The sequence below is a fragment of the Tenrec ecaudatus genome, chromosome 4, assembly GCF_050624435.1.
Source record: "Tenrec ecaudatus isolate mTenEca1 chromosome 4, mTenEca1.hap1, whole genome shotgun sequence".
Lineage (NCBI taxonomy): Eukaryota > Metazoa > Chordata > Mammalia > Afrosoricida > Tenrecidae > Tenrec > Tenrec ecaudatus.
In genome coordinates this window covers 63,245,630-63,265,361 of record NC_134533.1, presented here as the reverse complement: position 1 = coordinate 63,265,361, position 19,732 = coordinate 63,245,630, and the positions used below count along the sequence as shown (strand labels likewise).

The 19,732-nt window shown below is 42.2% G+C and overlaps 1 protein-coding gene across 4 annotated transcripts in view; it reads left to right on the top strand.

The window, feature by feature from the left end:
- Window positions 1-19,732, top strand: part of PPFIBP2 (PPFIB scaffold protein 2) — a 181,805-nt gene that overhangs the window by 116,326 nt on the left and 45,747 nt on the right. For all 4 annotated transcript variants that reach the window (XM_075546129.1, XM_075546130.1, XM_075546128.1 and 1 more), the window contains one exon: window positions 14,638-14,769. In XM_075546129.1, coding sequence (XP_075402244.1) covers window positions 14,638-14,769 — 132 coding nt within the window. The remainder of the gene's footprint in view (window positions 1-14,637; window positions 14,770-19,732) is intronic.

Sequence of the window (19,732 nt, the reverse complement as noted above, 5' to 3'; positions counted from 1 at the left end):
AGGAAGGCCCTTGGGTTCTGACCTGTTCATGTGTTGAAGTCCCTCTTTGTGTCCGGGTTACAGCTCCTGTTGCTTACTTTCCCATCCTGCAGGAAGTGGGATTGGCTGCTCAGTGTTTATGCAGCAGGTGAAACCAGCTGGAGCGTCGAGAGTGGCAGGGGTGGGGGTGGGGCAGGAGAATAACCTGTTGAGCTAGTTAGACAAATTAACAGAAGGACATGTTCTTTCCCCAGGCCTGGCTCAGCAAAAGAGCACTTTGCTGGCAATGCCAACTCCATCTTATCACACAAACCCTGGTCTGCCTGTGGGTAGCATTCAGGATTCTAGAAAGCCACCTTGTCAGCTTGTTTTGTGCCTCCTTTCCCCTATCTACTCTCACCCCACCCCCTCCTACTCAACATTTTCTTTGATAAAACTAGTATAAATAATATCTTAGAATAATTTAACAGATAGTAAGATAAAAGAAAATTAACTGTTCTCCTGCCCTTTGACTAAACTTATTCAAAGTAGTTGTAGATAAGCAGAAGCGGCAGAACTAGGAGACCAGTAGGGGACTGGCAAGAAATGGTTTGGTGGGCTTTCTGCCTCACAGAGGGAGAAAGCTGAGCACCTTCAGATATAAGGCTTACTAGCAGAATAGTGTACTTTCTGGCTAGGCTTACTGATCCATGGAGCTGAAGAACTGAGCACCTTGGGCCAAGACCTTTTGACAGAGTAGGGTGCCTCTGCGTAGATAGCAGTTAAAAACGGCTTTGTAACACCTAACCAGGACAGTGATTGGTCAGTCCAAAAGGCTGATTGCTGAGAGGTCTGCCTATGAATGTGGCTGGAAGCTGTCCTAACTGAAGAATTGTATCCTTAATTATTCCTGATCCTGAATTGTAATGTTTCCTAATAAACACCAGAACTGTGAGTATGGTCTGTGAGTTCTGTGTGACTGCTGTGGTCACACTAGCAGTGCTCAGGCATGAGGAGAGTGGTGATATGTCTGACATCATAGCAATCAGCCTTGGGCTGTTGTTGCTGATCATGATTCTCTTCCCTTGTGAAGTCTAAATATGCGGCTTCATTTTTACAGTGCACTACCATCACATCCTGTTTTTTCCATTTAAAAATCTTGCTATAGAATCGTCTATACTACCACGTGTTGATTTTTTGAGTGATTATAATGTAATTTACTTAAACATTCTACTCTTGAAAAATTTACCCTCTTCTAAATCCTGAGCTGCCATGAGTATTTAATTTTAGAATATAGATTTTAAAAACTTTTATGAATTAGATGAAGGCTTATAGTTTTACATCCAACGTTTTATCATACATGTTGCAATCCATTGATGCCACCGCTGATCCTGTGCCCTCCCTGGTTTCCTGGTTGCACTCCTCTTCTCCTCATCTCCTGTCCTGCATCTTGGATGTAGAATACAGTGTGGATGAGAGAGTCCCTGAGTGCACGGAAAGAGGTTGAACAGCTTGTAACCCTTGAAACCCATTGCCAAGTATCTTGTTCCAACAGTGGGTGAGTAACAGTCTACCAGGGAAATAGTCATATCATCTATGGGTAATGACTAATATGCCACTTAAAGTAAAGGAAAAACAGAAACGTCTCCGTTCTGTTTCAGGACTAACTACATTGGTCAGAGCTTATAGAACAATAGTAAATAAAATGATGATACTATATTTTTATCTTCCAGATTTAATGAGATGTCTAAATCATTCTTTCATAGGTCTGATGGGAGTTGGGTTTAATTTAGGTATGATATACTAAAGTAAGGAAAGAATGTTAAATTTTTATGAAAAGTCTTTACAGAACCCATGTACAAACAAATTACAAACAAAATCAATCAATATATATCTTGTAATTTTCAGTGATTTTGCAAAATAAACCACGAGGTTGATGTGTGTTTCATTTGTAGCTCCCAGTACAGCACCTGGCTCACAAAGGATGCTCACTAATTACTTAAAGAATGAAAGGCAGCCCCTTACAATGCGTGGGCTGAACTAGAACACTGCTTGTCATCTTCCCCGCAAAGCGCTGAGCGGTTTTATTTTCGTTGTCAGCATATGATTCACATAGGTTCTTGACAGTGTGGTAATGAACAGATGGGCTTAGAAATCTGACCTTTGATTTCAGGATGGGTTTTTTGTTTGCAGGTACTCCTCGGTTTCATTTGAAGAACTTCCAAAAAAAGGGCAAGACAGTATTTTTATGCAAATGTCTTCCTAAAAACTAGCTCCAACAGCTCAGAAGTTGTTATTAGTTTGCTTTGTTTGCATCGCTGATTAATAAGTTACCACATTCTTGGCTGCATTGGCTTTTCAATTAAATTGTATTCGCTCGCTTCTGCTCATAATATTCCCTGAAAATCTCAGGAGCAATGAGAGGTGAGTTGTTCCTTTTAAAGACCCAGGAGAGAAAAGAGCCTGATGGAGAAACCACTCAAGTGACGAGGAAGTTTTGCCAGGAAGGATGCAGGGAGTACCCCACTAGACTGAATTTTCAGGTTGGTTTGGAGTTAGGTCCTGGGAAAGAGATGGTGTGGTGGCGTTTAAAAAATTCAGAAAGAGACTAAGAAATTTTGAATGTGGAAGATGTGCTTCAGAAACATACCAAAGGAAAAATGTTAGAGAGGCAGTGGCTGACACAGATCCACGAAATGGGGGTCGGAGCATGCTTGCATGTAGAGTTATCAACTTCCACCTGGGTTCCTTTTCTGGGCATAGCTCCTGGTGGCGATGTCTCCACCCCTTGTCAGAATCTCTGTGTCCATAAGCCTGCTATCGGTGCCCAGCACCACCTGGGGAAAAGCCAAGTCATTGTCCTTCTAAGCCAGTGTTTCCTCAAGTAGGCAATACTATGTCCCTGGGGTGGAGTGGCACTGGAATGATTCATGGGGGCTGCACAAGCAGATCCCTACACTTGATCCTGGATTATGGGTTATAGTATGAAAGCTTTTAATTGCCAGAGGTACACTGAGGAATTTTCTTTCTGAGAAGGGGATGGTAGGTCAAACCAGTTTGGGAACCGATATTGTAAGCAGGATACCTGGACTATATTTGATTCTTTCTGTTTGGTACCTTTGACCACCTCTGAACTCACCTTATGAATGAGAGAGGACAACATGGCACCACTGCATTTTAGATCCTTTTAAAAGTCTTACTTTCTTAAGCTTGACTACCTTTTGTATCCTTTCTGATTCTGAGTGCCCTTTGTAGTGTAAGATGGACTAGTTAGTAGGTATGTGGTTTGCATGTGTCACACAAGAGCTATCTTGACTTGTGTGTTTCCTAGGTTGTACAAACAGTTAAACATTTGTCTAATAACTAGAAAGTTGGGGTTAGAGTCTCCACAAAGGCTCCTTGTAAGAAAGGCCTGACCAGCCACTTCCATAAAGAAAACAACCACTGGAGCCCCTGTGGAGCCCAATGCTACTGTGACAGATGAGGGGCAGCTGGGAGTTGGAATCAACTCTATGGCATCTGGATATTTTCCACTCCTTATTTGCTGCTACTTGGTTTCAGAGGTCTTCCTGAACTAAATTATTTTTATGCCCGTAAGTTTCATTGCGTTCTCTCAATCTTTGAAGCGTAAAATGATAGGAGTATGTAATCCTCCTCCCGTGGCATGTTCAGAGTTCTAGTTCTAGTACATTTGAAGCTTCAACACCCACCCATGTGTTTGTTAGGCTTGGTGGCGCCTGAGCTTGTGATCTTTGGATTCCACCTCGAGTTTCCAAGCTGTCTGCATATGTGATTTCTTTCCTAAAAGTCAGCTTGAGGATGCTTGTAAAAACCGTGGATGCTCACACCTGCGCACTGTCCCCTTGGTCTCTAGAGCTGGGAGTATGTATCCTCTGCACTGGGACAAGTCAAGGCTTGGCCTTGTTTGAGAAATTCTAGGCTTCAGGGCTCTTGGCTTATGAGGTAGGAACAGGAATGACTCATGGCCTACAGGCAGAGAATTGAGGCAAATAGTCTCCTCTTTCTGCCAGCCCTGACACCATTCCTGCCCTGAGCTCAACCTGGTCTTCTACTCATGCCAGAAGAGCTCTAAACCAGAGGTTCTCAACCTGTGGATCGCAACCCCTTTGGAGGTCAAATGACCTTTTCACAGGGGTCACCGATTCATAAAAGTAGCAAAATTACAGTTATGAAGTAGCAATGAAAATAATTTTATGGCTGGGGATCATCACAGCATGAGGAACTGTATTAAAGGGTTGTAGCATTAGGAAGGTTGAGAACCACTGCTCTAAACTGTCAGTGGCCCTGTGGGGCCTCTTAACTGCCTGTGCATGCAAAGCTCTTCCTGAGTATCTGATCCTGATAACCCTGCACGCAGCCTGTGAAAAGGGGGCACTGTGACTCAGCCCAGCTGATGGGCCATAATATTCTAGTTTAAAAATTATATATCAATATGTTTCTATTTTTAAAATATTGATTTACTTTAATAAATACAATTGAGTTGTAGTCAATTATTATAGTCCTTCTAGCCATAATTTCTTTTCTTTTTATAATCACTTTATTGGGACCTCTTAACTGTTCTTATAAAAATCCCTACATCAATTGTGTCAAGCATATTTGTACATATGTTGCCATCATTATTTTATAAATATTTACTTTCTATTTGAGCCCTTGCTATCAGCTCTTCTTTTTCCCCCCTCCTTCCCCATCCTACACTTGTGGCCCCTTGAAAAATAATAAATTATTATTATTTAAAAAAATAATAATTATTTTTATATCTTACACCAACCACTGTTTCCCTTCCCTCATGGTTTCTGTTGTTCATCCCCCTGGGGGCTGTGATGCGGTTACGTGTCGTTCATTGCAATCAGTTCCTTCTTCCTCCCCTCCCCTCCCCACCTTCCCTCTACCCTCTTGGTCTCGCTACTCCCATTTCTGTTCCCGAGAGTTTTATCTAACCTGGTTCCGTGTGACTTGAGCTCTTATCTGTACCAGTGTACATGCTCCGCTCTAGCCTGAAATGAAAGGAAGGGCTGGGGTCATGATAGTGGGGGGGGGGTGAGGAAACCTCAAGGAACCTGAGGAATATTGTGTATTTCATTGGTGTTATTCTACGCCCTCATCCCTTCCTGGTGACCCTTCTGTGAGGGGATGTCACATGGTCTACAGATGGGTTTTCGGGTCTCTGCTCTGACCTCCCCTGGTTCTGAGCTATGTTTTTGTTTGTTTGTTTGGGGTCTTTTTATGCCTGTTATCTGATCCCCCCCCCCAAGACCTCAGGCTGGTATGCTTCTTCCATGAGGGCATATTGCTTCTCTGCTATATTAGCCATAATTTCTTATATGATGTATTATAATTCTGAACTTTGTGTTAGTCACTATAATCCCAATTTGGAAGGTATTCCCTACTCTACAAATGACAGTATTTCTGTAAGATTAAGACATTACCTTGAGGCCAGCAATTTGAAACCACCAGCCACTCTGGGAGAAAGATGAGGCTTTGTACTCAAGTTTACAAACTCTCCTGAGTAGTTTTACCCTGCTCTATAGGGTTGCTAAGAGTCCAAACTCACTGATGGCACGGAGTTTGGTTTTTGATTTTTTTTTTTAGTAGAGAGTGTGAACCAAGCCGCATGCTTTCCCTTGAGAGCAACTTTAAGACTCTATCTTAGTAGAGTGTGACTTAAAGACACTACCCTGTGTTTTCCTTGTTTGGGGTCCTGCGTATACTGGTGCTACAGAGGTCATATCACCTGGAAAGCCATACCTTCATTTCCGGACTGAACTTTGGTAGAAGCTAGAAGACACATTTTTGGCTTCTGGCTCTGTTCCTACACTTGGCTTACCTCTGCCTGACCTGTAGACTTGGGACTGAACAGCACCCCCACGCTGGGAGACATTTCCTCAGTTTTGTGAGTTTCTGTGGGGTATTGCAGCAGATCACAGAAAGCAGGCATGAGAAGGAGGAGTGGGGCAAACATAGAGCAGAATAGCATCTTGGTATAGTTGGACATCTGAGACATCTTTATTTTCAACTCCTTGGGATTAGCCTGCTATTAACTCTTCTAAAAGAGTTACTACACAATGCTTTTATATACTATTGGAACCATAATATTCATATTTAAAGGCCAAGTTTGGCCCATGAACCTCCAGTCTAGTCTACAACTTGTACTCTAGGCTTCATCCCCCTCTGCTGACCAGCCATCTCTTTGAATAGCACTTGTGGTGTATGGGATTTGACAGCCCCAACTAGCTTGTTTCTCCCCACAACTCTTCTCCTGACCAATGTCAGACTCCCTCTATGAGCCCAAGGCAAAACCTATCCACCCTTGAGCCCAACGCTCATGAACCATTCACCCCCGTCAGTCTGACCTTTGCATAATACTGATCTCCTCAGACCCCATCTGTTTTCTACAAATTAACCTATCTGCCCTGGTGGCATACTAGTTACCTGTTGGGCTGCTAACCGCAAGGTCAGCAGTTCAAAACCACCAGCCTCTCAATGGGAGAAAGACAAGGCTTTCTACACTTACAAAGAGTTACAGTCTTAGATACTCACAGGGCAGTGGGTTTGTTTTTGAGTTTGGTTACCAGAAAGAGAAAGTATGCAGACCCTTGGGGTTAGATAGGCAATCTAACCAAACAAGATCAGCAGAGGGGCCAGGCCACACAGGTATGAAGGCACTTAAAGATGAATGGTTATTTCTCATTTGCAGTCCTCTGTAGAGTGTGGGGCAGGTTGGGAAGGGAACAGCAAGAGCATCTCTCAGGAGATGGAAGTTCTGGTCTCCCACTCAACTTTTATGTTTTCCAAAGGAGCCTTTCCATTAGGAAGAGATAGTTTCTATTTTGGAGTAAATTGGACCACATCAGCTTCTGCTTCAGTCAACCCATGCCAGAGCTCCAGGGTTCAGACAACTTCATTGTTTTGACTGCCTTTTAGGTGAGGCCTGAAAAGTGATGGATTCTGAGGACTGCTCAGCCCATCTACATGAGTTCTATATTGTAATCACTTACTTGCTATTGATCTGTGAGAGTCAATGAACTTGAAGAAAATGGAGATGAAATATAGATTCTACCTTAGAGCAGTGGTTCTCAACCTTCCTAATGCTGTGACCCTTTACTACAGTTCCCCATGTTGTGGTGACCTCCCCAACCATAAAATTATTTTTGCTGCTACTTCATAACTGTAATTTTGCTACTGTTATGAATCAGGTGACCCTTGTGAAAGGGTCATTCAACCCCCAAAGGGGTCGTGACCCACAGGTTGAGAATTGCTGTCTTAGAGCCATAGCAAAGTTCCTGTCCTTGAATTTTAGTGTTGGGATATTGTATCCAGGTGTGTGAACTCAACAAAACGTGTCCTTAGAACTTGGCTGATGAATTTCTCAGAGCACCTTTATGTAGGTCTTTCTGTTCCCAAGAAACTATTAAACAGAGTTATGTATATGATCCTATGGGAGCAGAAATCTGCCTGTGGAGGCAAGACACTGGTTTGTGGGTGAAGAAAGTGGGACTTAACCAGGTATTCCTTAAATATCCCTTTGGAGTATTTGTAAAGCAGAAATAATTACTCTCCTTGGGTTTATATAACTGGAGGTTATCTCTAGACCACAATGCGAAGTAGACACCTTAACTCCTTTTATTACATTTATGGCGATGGAATCTGGACTCAAGCCAAAGTCCACTATACAAGCACCTCTTCTCTGAACTGTTATTTAAGAAAGAGGCTTCCTGGCAAGGCCCAAGTCTTTTACTTCAAAGGGCAAAGGGACATATTTTTCCTTTCATGTCTTTCCATGGCCCATTCTTTTATTCTGGTTTCGGATTACAAGTCTGGGTGTAATCCTCCGTCATTGGTCAGTAACTCCCTGTGTCATATTCCGCACTTAAAGATGGAGGTAATTGCTTCAAGATGTGGTCCTTTAAGGAAAGAACAAGTTAAAAGACAAGTTCTTTTTATCAGCTGCAGTCAGGAACAGAGCTTGGGAAAAGGAAATGAGGGGTTGCTCTGAGCCATAGGCGTTCTTTCATCGCCGAGAAAGGAGATGGACTTATCCCTCTGGAAGAGGGGTGGAGTGGTAGTGGTAGAGTCAGAAAAGGCTACTGATAATTCTGTTATTTCCTGTCGTTTCCCCCTAAAGTTTCATTCCCCTGTTTTCATAGTCCTTCACAGTAAGAAAAACAGCCACCCACCTCTCATCCATCTCCTCCTCTTACTCTCCCTTCTTTCATTTACACAAGCAACCTTGAACCTCCTCCCCTATCTTTAGAACACCTCCGCATACTTCTTCTCTGCATACAAAATGCTCGATGAATTATCCCAAGAGATTTCCAGCAGCTCCCCACCATAGATTGGGAGGAATAGGGGGACAAGCCTAGCTTTGCCAGGAATTTTATGCCCCAGACAAGTAGCCTGGCTCCACCGAAGACTTCAGTTTGGGAGATAAGAGTTATGGATCTGAGGATGTTTTCTTAAGAGGTGGATAGAAACCAGAAAAAGAGAGGTAGAAGAAAAAGAAAGGACAGGCAATTGGAAGCATAGGATGTTCTAGCAGATGAAAGATGAGTAGGCCTAGAGTTTGGAGGGATATGTTGTATGGATATTTGCACAGGGTAAAGCTGAAGCTGGATTGCAGTCATATGGACATCTTGTTGAGAAGTGACAGGAAGATAAAGAAGTAGGTATAAATTATTCTTTTCAGGGCTTAACTGTGAGGGCTGAGGTCGGGGAGGCCACAGAGAGTCCACACTAACTACATATACCATGTACACTAACTACATACACCATGCATTTGTCTAGTGAGAACACTCCAGAGTTGGTGGGTGGTAGCTTGAAGGGAAGGCAGATCAAGAAGAAAGGTCCTTCAGAAAGTCTGAAATGTTATCATGTTATTGGCCTGTGAGTGGGAGATGCTGGTAAGGGAGAGATAGATGTCTGCCAGAGTAGATGATATATGGCCCTATCCTAAAGCAGTGTTGTGATTCTGACTCTGCAAGCAGCCTTGTATGACAAAGTGGAACTGCCCCCCAGAATGCCCTAGGCTATAATTTGTATGGGGGCTGCTGGTGGGTGTGAACCACCAGCCTTTGAGTTAGCAGCCAAGTGCTAAAGATCAAGGACTCAAAGCTACCAGTGGTTCTGCAAGAGAAACAACCTGCTCATCTGTCCTGATAAAGATAGCAGCTAAGTAAACCCTATGGGGAAATTCTCCTCTATCAGATAGAGGGGCTATGAGTCAAAATTGACTTAGTGGCACAGAAAAATAATGCTAAAATACTTCACTGTATTAAAGGAACTTATTCACTCATCGTTCGGAGTTGTAGACCCACATAACTCGGAGTCATTCTGAATTATCAGGCTGGAGGAAGAAGCAGGACCAGAACTCAGTGAGCAAAGCGAAAGGAAAACTTTAATTAGGAAGACAACCTGTGTGTTCATGAAATATGTGAGGATATTTGAAAAGCCTAGAGGCTGAGAAATGGTCAGAAATAGGATATAGGGTCATATAGGGCAATTTAGGAGCAAATTCTGGAAGCACTGTGTCCTTTGACATTTCATTTTTTATGTACAAGGGGGTAACCACCCCCAAATATGGATTTTTTTTCAAAGCTATGTATTTAAATTTTCTTACAAAACAGTCTTGCCGCCTTCAAATTGCTCTCCTTTATACATTTGTCCAACCTGGGATTCCATTCTTGGAAACATTTTTCAGACTCATCTGTTTGGATGGCTGCCAGCACCTCCCTCGTTTGTTTTTCTTTACCTCGTCTAAGTCATCAAATGACTGTTCTTTCATGTTCCTCTTCATTCCAGAAACAAAAATGACTTTCATGGAGTGAGGTCAGCTGAATAAGATGCATGGGGCAAGAAAGGCATGATGCTTTTATGCCCAAAACCGGCAGGCACACTGAGATGGCTGTGGGAGCAGGTGCATTGTCGTGGTGGCAAAAGCAGTTCCCCAACTGCCACAAATCAGGCCTTTTTTGTTGTTGTACACTGTTGCTCTTTTCAGAACCTGTAAGTAGAACATTTTATTAACAGTCTTACCAGGAGCAATGGGCTCCAAATGCACCACAAGTAGATATTTTCATCTATTCAGAAAGTTGACAGATGTCCAGAACAAGGTTTGTCATCAAACACCATTTCGCCTTTTTTGACACGAGAAAACTACTGGTACAGTTGAGTTTGTCCCATAGCACTGTTCTTGTAAGCTGTGTTCAACATCACAATAGTTTGTGCAGCATTTTCCCCCCTGAGCAGGAAACAAAATTTCACAGCCACACATTGTTTGCTTAAATCAGCCATCACAAAAAAAGGTGGTTCTGGTGAAACTGCTTTCATGAAAAAATTAACTGTGACCGGAGAGAACCTTCTCAGGAGATGCCTTTGGGTGCACTAACTCAGAGGTTGTTGCTTGATGCTCACCTCGTGGGAAAAATGCATACTCCACCCCGCCGCAGTTCTGGCTTTTGGGAAGGTACCCCTCATTTAAGTGGAAGCTTACTGAGCTAGAGAGTTGTTGGGGTTTTTTCCCAACAGTTTTATTGGCATATAACTCAAATATCATACAATTAATTAGTTCAGTCATATCAAGAAAAGTTTTAAAGGTAAAAACTACAGTGCATAATCGTGGCAAATTCATCTTGGAAAGGACATGTGGGCTTGCTTGTCCCTAAACCAGGGACTTCAGAGATGAATGACAGACAGACAAATCTGAGCAACTCTGGAGTAAAGAAGAGTATATGTACATTCAGTGAGTATGAGAGGAGGTTTTTTGAGAATGGGACCCAGGGTGGGGTTTCAGATTTTAGGGCAGTAGAAAAGACCTGGAGCAATGTCTGAGGATAGAGTGAGCTGAATGAGGAATTTTCTGGTACAGATATGAGAACAATTGAAATTACTAACTCCAAGGTATGGAGTGGGTACGAAGGCAAACACTACTTAAAGGAAGGTGGAAAACTAGAAAACCGGGAGTTATTAAGTCGCTGATGGCTACAGAAGATTCTAGAGATAGCTTGAATGAGCCAGCAGAGCAGTTGGAAGAGCAGAAGATTGTGACCATAGGAGACTTTTGTTGGAGTGGAAGGTTTTAGAAGCAGCATGAGCACATCGTGGGTGAAGACAAGAGCCCAGTTGTGACTGTGCTGCTGAGAAGCTGAAATAAAATAGAAGCAAAACTTGTTGGATTTAAAGGTCCCCAACTGTGAGGCCCAGTGGGTACTGAGTGGAAAATTTATTAATGAAGATGTTGAAACTACTGAGGAGATGGAATTCAGCCAAAGTAGATAGAGAAGCTGTTAATCAAAAGACAGAATATTTCAGGAAATCGGGAGATAGTTCTGACTGTGTAGGGAGTATGTGATATAACTGAGTGCTGCTACCTTAGAAAGCATACATTCCAGATGAGCAAGGAGGACAAATAGCAATCGAAGCATTTTGGAAACATAGAGAAAGGTGTTTTATTTATATGTTGGGTCATTGAATGCAGATTTCTGGGAAGGACATTTCATATGGTGCGAAAGCCAGGATTGCATTTGGAAGTTGAAGGCTGTAAGGTAGTTAGTGTCTATTACGATAACCCTTTTAAAGGTTACAGTGGTTAATGGTGGGTGGGGGCACATGGGGCTCTGTTAGGTCTGAAAATTTGGAAGTGACACAGGATTGGGATAAGCTTGTTGAAGGCAGATTTTGAATTCTGAGAGTAGATAGTAGTTATCAATGACAGAGATGAAGGGAAATGACATTGAAAGGTAATAAATATAAACTAGGGTAGAGTAAGTGAAAGTTTTATAATTTGTGGGCTGTGTAGAATTAAGTAGCCCCAGGTCTCCAATTAAAGCATTAGCATGCCCAACTAGAATGTCTATTTGGCATGTTAGTGTGTCCAATAGAAACCCTGGCATGACAATTGGAATGGCGATCGGAACATCAGTGCAACCAATTTCTGTTCTCATCAGCTGGAACATTGGTGTGACCAATTGTACCCTTGCAGTTAAAACAGCCAGAGAGATTTTGGACCAAAAAATGGAAATAAAATAGACCTAGAATAGCTTTCAAGGGAGATAAATTCTGAGACTTTTTTGAGTCCTGTTGAAGGAGTTTGTCAAATGCTGATCAGACAACCAACGGTTATGAATATCATCTTAATATACTGACATACTTTGGAGGATTGTATTTTTGTCATGCCACCAGTCTTTGGTGTCTAGTAGATATTTAAAAACCTCATGGGGAATTTTTTTCTCAGAAGCCAGTACTCCAAATCAGATTTTAAATCTTTATGAACCTTTATTTGTGTCATTAGTTATTTCTCCTTTTGAATTAGCATTTTTCCATTTTTAATATGCATAAAACTTTATAGTATGGGTTTCATATGAGTGTGTATAAGATTTTATGGCTTGAGCCTCTTTTCCTACCCATTTTATAGTTTCTGTGATTCATCTTTAAATGTGGTATATTCGTTTTCCAAACCGCTTCATTTCCTTTTTGAAACAAAGTAGAAGAATGGATAGGCAGACAGAATGAGATGGGGGAGGAAAAGAGAAGGACAGGCATGTTGCTAAGGGAGTTTGCAGAAGATTATATACTCCAGTTACTACCCAGAGATCTCTTCATTTCCATGGGCCATCATCCCCTGAGAAGGGTATGAGGACCTGTCTTTATGACCTACCTAAAGCACCTGTCTCTAGTAGATAGCATGTGCTCAATGAAATCTTGCTGATATGAAATTGATCGACATTTTTAGCATATATTTTTAATATCCCTTAATACACTTTGACTTCCTCCTCTGTTTGGGAAACAGTGTTATATATTCCTTAGAAAAGAACTTTGGAGTCAAACAGACCTTTGTTTGAAAAGTAACTCTGCTGCTGATTATCATGTCCTTGGTCAGGAGATTTGCTCACTGTCACCTGTTTTCTCATCTATAAAATTGAGATAATAATACTACTGCTAAATCACTGGAAGGATTTATGAACATCACCCAGCAGTGTCAGGCACAAAAGGCACTCAGCAAATCTTAAGTCTCGCCTACCCCCCACCCCCACCCCCATTATATTTTATGTTCACATCCAGCTGACCTCTTATGGCCAAAGAGCCTATGGTTCTGGCACTGCCTCCGACCTCAAGCCTGTCTCAAGACTTTCTGATTTAGGGAAAACTGGCATCCATGGTCCAGTACTCAGCTGGTTTTGCCTCAACTATTTGCCTTGTAGGTATCTCTTGAGCGTTGCCGATTCTCTCAGGTTCTGAGAGCCATCATTTTAGGGTATCATGTATTTCTAGTCAACTCCCTTTCCCATGTGGTTTGGTGTATGATCTGAGGACTGTTCAAACTTCACGAAATCCAAATCGTGTGTCAGAATGATGAGACCATTCATCTTGTGGGATGGGCTACCCAAGGTGATATAAACTGTTCAGTCTATGGCAGCTGATTGTGCTGTTTCTTAGATCTTTTGTATCTTCTGATTTGAGTTATTGCTCTCGTGGATGTTCTTCATGCTGTAGCGAGTGACAGTGGCAGCACCAAGTTTTTGAATGTTAAGGGATACTGCATTTTCTCGATGGAGAAATGTGTTGCACTTAGATGTTGGGAAATGCTCCTGTTTCTTGAGATCCTTTATAATATTTAGGAACTCTGAGCTGCCATTTTGTTTTTCATCTCAAACAACTCACTGTCAGCAAGTCAATTCCGACTCATAGGTTCTCTCTAGGACAGGCTAGAACTGTCCCTGTGGGTTTTCGAGACAATAACTCTTTTCAGGAGTAGAAAGCCTCATCTTTCTCCCAAGAAGTGCCTAATGGTTTCAAGCTACTGACCTTATTGTCAAGAACTGGAAACCTTTGTGCTCTACCACTGCCCGAGTGATAGTTATTGTCAGGTTCTGTTGAGTTGGTTCCGACTCATAGTGACCCTGTGTACAATAGAAGGAAGCATCGCCGAGTCCTACCTCTCCTAGTCTGTCCTCCCAACCAGGACAAAACCATCGTCTTGCGCATATCATACAAATGGCCACTGCATAATTTTGATGTACTATAGGAAAGATGTCTCTCATAATACAATTACTGAATAATCTTTGAACTTGGGGAAGTACTCCCGATACTCTCTGAGCATCTGCTTTTTGATTCTAGCTCCCTTCCAGGTCGTACACGAAGGTTGATTAGAGATTGGGCTGAACATTAAGCCCAGGCACTAACCTAGAAACTTTGGTTGTAAATCTCTATTGATTTAAAAAACAAAACAATACACAAAAACAACTCTATTAATAACATAAGCTTCCCATCCTGCCCCGTTTTCTTTTGTCTCGATTAAGACCTTTGCTTTAAAAATGGAAATAGAAATTTTTATTAATTTGAAGAGTACTAGTTCCTTCCCCACCCCCACCTCCTCTGTTTGGAAGGGGAGATGATTGAAAATTATGTTTACAGGCAAACGTTTTGAGAAATGAAGCACACGTTGTCCTTTGGAGCACAGCGGGTAGCAGCAGGGATTGACTGTGCTATCCTGGAGTGACCTAACATCAGCATAGAATCACCTCCCACAGGCCTGTGGCCCACATGCAGCAGTCTCTGCGTTGTCCAGAGGCCAGTGTAAAAATCGTCTTATGTACTCTAGACTAGCTAGAGTTTTCCTTGTTGCTGCGCTGGTTCACGGATATTGAGATCTGTTTTTGCCTGCAGGAACTGCTAAGTCGCACATCTCTGGAAACCCAGAAGCTTGATCTGATGACTGAAGTGTCTGATCTGAAGCTCAAACTGGTTGGCATGGAGAAGGAGCAGAAAGAGCAAGAGGAGAAGCAGAGAAAAGCAGAGGTACTTGTGATACACAGCATTCTAAGGGTACTCTATCTTAAATTCATACCTGGAGGGGCATGCTAATATTGACTTAGGCCACCTGGTTAACCCTAGTCCTGGCAGCCACTGGGGACCAGGAGCAGCTATACTCTGGAGGATGAAATGATCTGGTTCATAGCAAGCTGTCAGATTTTGCCATGGCTGCAAATTTCAGCAATGCCCAAACCACCCATTTTGGGTTCTACTTCTTTTTTCTCTCTAACTGTTGACAAGTGAGGAGGGAGAAGCAGTGGTGGGAAAATTAAGACCAGATGTCAGGGGTTTTAGGGAGAACTTTGGTGAGAGCTTTGACAATATGGTACAGTGAGTCCTTCTCTGAATAGGCCGCCATCACTGTATCTAAGGAGCATGGTCACATTTTCTAATGTGTGTTCCCTGACGCAGATGGAATCCTGGGATCGTGTGTTTCTTTCCTCTGGATTACTCATATGGACATATGGATGAGTTTATACATAATCACCAGGCGATGTTTTTGAGACCTCATGCCATTGTTTAGAACATGCCAGACCTCTTGTAGATAAATGTTTAGAGCAGTTTAACTACAGAGCACCTTTATGAGTGGCCAGCCCATTTTAATCTTTGTTAGCCTTTTGTGTGTGTGTGTGTGTGTGTGTCACACCATGTATGAAGACCCTGTCTTTTTGCTGACAATAGGAAATATGGAAAGAAGATAGGGTTTAGAAACTTGTTGACTCTATTATGGACATAACTGTTTAATAGCTGTATGTGACCCTTTACACATTAGCTACTTAATCCCTCTTTGTAAAATGACTGTGTGGTGAAGACCAAATAAAACCATACAAGCACCTGTCGTAAGTAACAGCTGGCATTTTGTTTGTTGCTAGTTCTTTTCTTAATTCCCTTCCCCCATTTAGATATCTCCAAAACCTAAAGGTCAATATCCATCCTTTCTGATAAGTGTAACCATTATTGTACATTAAAACCTACCCTACTTCGGTATTTGTTGGCAAAGACTAGTGATTGAAATACTTTTAATGTGCAAGAAATCGTCCTTCTATTGTTTTTTAAACATATTCATTAATAAATATGGTTGCCAAATGAAGTAGACGTGGTATATTCTAATGACTGAGTGCCGCTCTTGAATCATTTCCTGGCTTTCGCCCAAGCTCTGCTACTAAGTAGCTTTGTGATGATAAGCAAGTGATTTAATCTCCAAGCCTTTATTGTGTCTTCTGAAGAATGGAAATAATATTTCCTACTTCCTGGGTTAGAAGGAGCAAAGGAGATAATGTTCATACAGTCCTTTCATAACTCTGGATAATAATAGCTAGCATTCATGAACCATTTACTGAAATGATAAGCATTGCTGGAAATGGAAAGGTATCCTTAGAAAACATTGCTTACATTCTGTTATGGCCACACACACACACTTGTCCACGTGAAATGTTAATGAAGTAGAGGATTCAGCTTCTGAAATGTTCACAGACGCAATTGAGTTTTCCTTTGGTTTAGAACTGTTTTATCAATCCTTCAAGATGTGTGATTAAATGTGACTTTAGGGGCAGAATTCAATAAGTTCCATGCAAACGTTTAGTAGAATTTTAACCCAAAACCACTCCAAAAAAGAAAAGGAAAGATGGTTGGTTTAACAATACACAGTTTAAAAATCCAATATGACTAGATCCAAGTGAGACCTCTTAGTACAGTTATAAAACAGTCTTTGCCATCCCTTGGTCTACTATAACCTTATTCTCAGGAAGAATCTCCCCATGTGGTGACAAAGATGGCCACCATCAGGCAGAAATTCCATCCTACCAGGCTGGCACCTCTTGTATGGAGAAGGAGTTTCAAATGTTTAAGGCAGAGCCTCCAGATTGCACTTCACTGGGCCAATCTGGGTCATTTATCTAGTTCTAAACCTGTAGTGGCAGTGGGGTGGGTGCTTGAGTGTAAGAGTCTGTCTGGGAAAGAATGCAGTTAGTACCAAGTTCCTTCCTAAGAAAGAAGAGTAGGAAAGACTACTTCTATCCTTGTGGCAGACGTAGAGCAGCTAGTGGTCTTGTTCTTCCTTTCCTGAAGGATTGATTTTAAATGTGAGGGTTTTGTGTTGCTGGTTTTTCTTGGGCCGTTCCTGCATGAAGGAGCTAGTTCAGGTGGAGCAGTGACTAAGCACTCAGCTACTAACCGAAAGTTTGGCTGTTCCAACCCTTTGCGGTAGTTCTACTCTGTCCTCTGGGTCACCATGAGTCAGAGTGAGAATTGCTCAAGGCAGCAGGTTTTTCTTGCCCGGAGCAATATAGATCCTGAGCTCCTGCCCTTTGTCCTGACAGATAACGACCCTTCTTAGTTGCTTATATAGATATTAGGTTTCCATGTGGAGAGATTTTTTTTAAGCTATTCAAACCTGTGATCTGTCAGTGAATAGCCAATGATCTGGATTCTTTTTTTATTTTTTAAATCATTTTGTTGGGGGCTCATACAATTTTTATCATTATCCATCCATCCATCCATTGTGTCAAGTGCATATGTACATTTGTTGCCATCATCATTCTCAAAACATTTGCCTTCCACTTGAGCCCTTAATATCAGTTGCTCATATTCCCCCTCCCTCCCCACTCCTCCCTACCTCATGAACCCTTCATAATTCATAAATTATTATTTTGTCATATGTTACACTGTCCAACGTCTCCCCCTGCCCTCTTCTCTGCTGTCCATCCCCATAGGCAGGAGGTTATACGTAGATTCTTGTAATCAGTTCCCCCTTTCTACCCCACATTCCCGCCACCCTCCAGGCATCACCACTCTCAACACTGGTCCTGGAGGAGTCATCTGCCCTGGATTCCCTGTGTTTCCAGTTGCTCTCTGTACCAATGTATATCCTCTGGTCTAGCCAGATTTATAAGGTAGAATCAGGGTCATGATAGTGGGGGCGGTGGGAAGTCTTTAAGAACTAGAGGATAGTTATATGTTTCATCGTTGCTATCCTGCACCGTGATTGACTCATCTCCTCCCCACAACCCTTCAGCAAGGGGGTGTCTGGTTGGCTGCTGATAGGCTTTTTGTGTCTACTCTGCACTCACACATTTACAATGATATGATTTTTTTTGTTCCTTGATGCTTAATATCTGGTTCCTTTGACAATTCGTGGTCACACAGGCTGGTGTGTTTCTTCCATGTGGGCTTTGTTGCTTCTGAACTAGATGGCCACTTGTTTATCTTCGAGCCTCCAATACCCCAGACGCTATCTCTTTTGATAGCCGGGAACCATCAGCTTTCTTCACCACATTTGCTTATGCACACATTTGTCTTCATTGATCGCATCAGGGAGGTGGGCACCCACTGATATGATTTTTAGTTCTTTGATATCTGATAACTGGTCCCTTCTACACCTCAGGTCAGACAGGCTGGTGTGCTTCTTCCATGTGGGCTTTGATGCTTCTCAGTTAGATGGCTGCTTGTTTATCTTCAAGCCTTTAAGACCCCAGATGCTATATCTTTTGAAATCTGGATTCTTGTCGTACCTCTGTTCCAGCTATCTGTAGCACTCAAGCCTTTTGTTGGGCCATTGTTATGTACCCAGAGATGTTTATTTTGAGTGAGACATTCTGCGGGTTAAGGTCATGGGAGGTGCTACTGGCATGGACACTGGGAATGTAGCCTCCCCATTCTCCATTGCTGCTGTTTTTTCCATAGAACCAGCTTACCCCCAGGGCTGATTGCTTGTGGTTTGGAAAAGTCAGGAACCTTTTCTTTTTAGGTAACCAGATCTGAAGTAAACTTCATCCATATAGCGGAGATGTTTTCCACAGATTGCATTTCCTATTTCAGTGGGTGGGTGGGTGGGTGGGCTGCATGGGTGTTGCTAACGATAGCACTGCAGAATGCTCCTTCTGTGCTGACTCTTACCACACACCAGACCCAAAGAAAGTACCCTGCTGCCGTAGCACCTTGTGGAATGATTCCTGAGGGCTTGTAGGGTTTCGTGTTTTATCTTTTACGTGTGATCGTTTTATTAACATATGATTCACATGTCATAGAGTTCAACAGCTTAACATATCAAAAAGCTGTGATTCAATCACCATAATCTATTTAGAACATTTTCTTCTTGCTTGCACTCATTATTAGTTCATTTGCCTCAACCTCCCGGCCATAATTCCAAGAAACTATGAATCCAGTTACTGTCACTATAGATTTTACCTATCCTGGATTTCAGATCCTGGATAAACATAAAAAAAAAAAAGAAAAAGAAAAATCCCAATAGCAATAACAAAATAAAACACAGAGAAACTACAGTTGAAAAGGTAACAGGATATAATAAAAACTAGAACAAATTTACAATGGGTAAAGGGAGACCAGATGATAAGGTATTCTATTTTAACGTCACTATGTGTGTGTGTATCATTCCACTTTTCAATGCATTCGCACTGATGCCGAGGCTATTCACATTCCTGGTCAGTGGTCAGAGGGGCTTCACTGGAAACTGAATCCACGTGAGTACCCGCAAATCGATTTAGGACTTTCACTGTCATCCCGGGAGCTGAGATTGCAACAAGGACAGCAATGAGAATCTCCTGAATGTCCCCTGGGTCTAGCCTATGGGAAGAAAGACAACCTGTGAAGAGAGGAGAAAGAATTGCCCTGGTGCTAAAGAATTATAAACTAAAGTTGAAATGCCAAGTTGGGGGTGACGGTTACAGGGGAAATACCTAGATAAGAAGAAGTGCTGAGGATACCCTCCCCACTCCTTAGTCGCACAGAGCAGAGAGAGAAATAGAGATGATGCAGAGAATAAGGCACTGTAATGGAGTGGAACAGCAGCTATATTTGGATCATTTCTTAAGCATTTCTGCTAGTGAAACACTTAAAAATTTGATCATTTCTCTCTCTCTCTCTCTCTCTCTCTCTCTCTCTCTCTCTCTCTCTCTCTCTCTCTCTCTCTCTCTCACCTGTTTACAGTTTC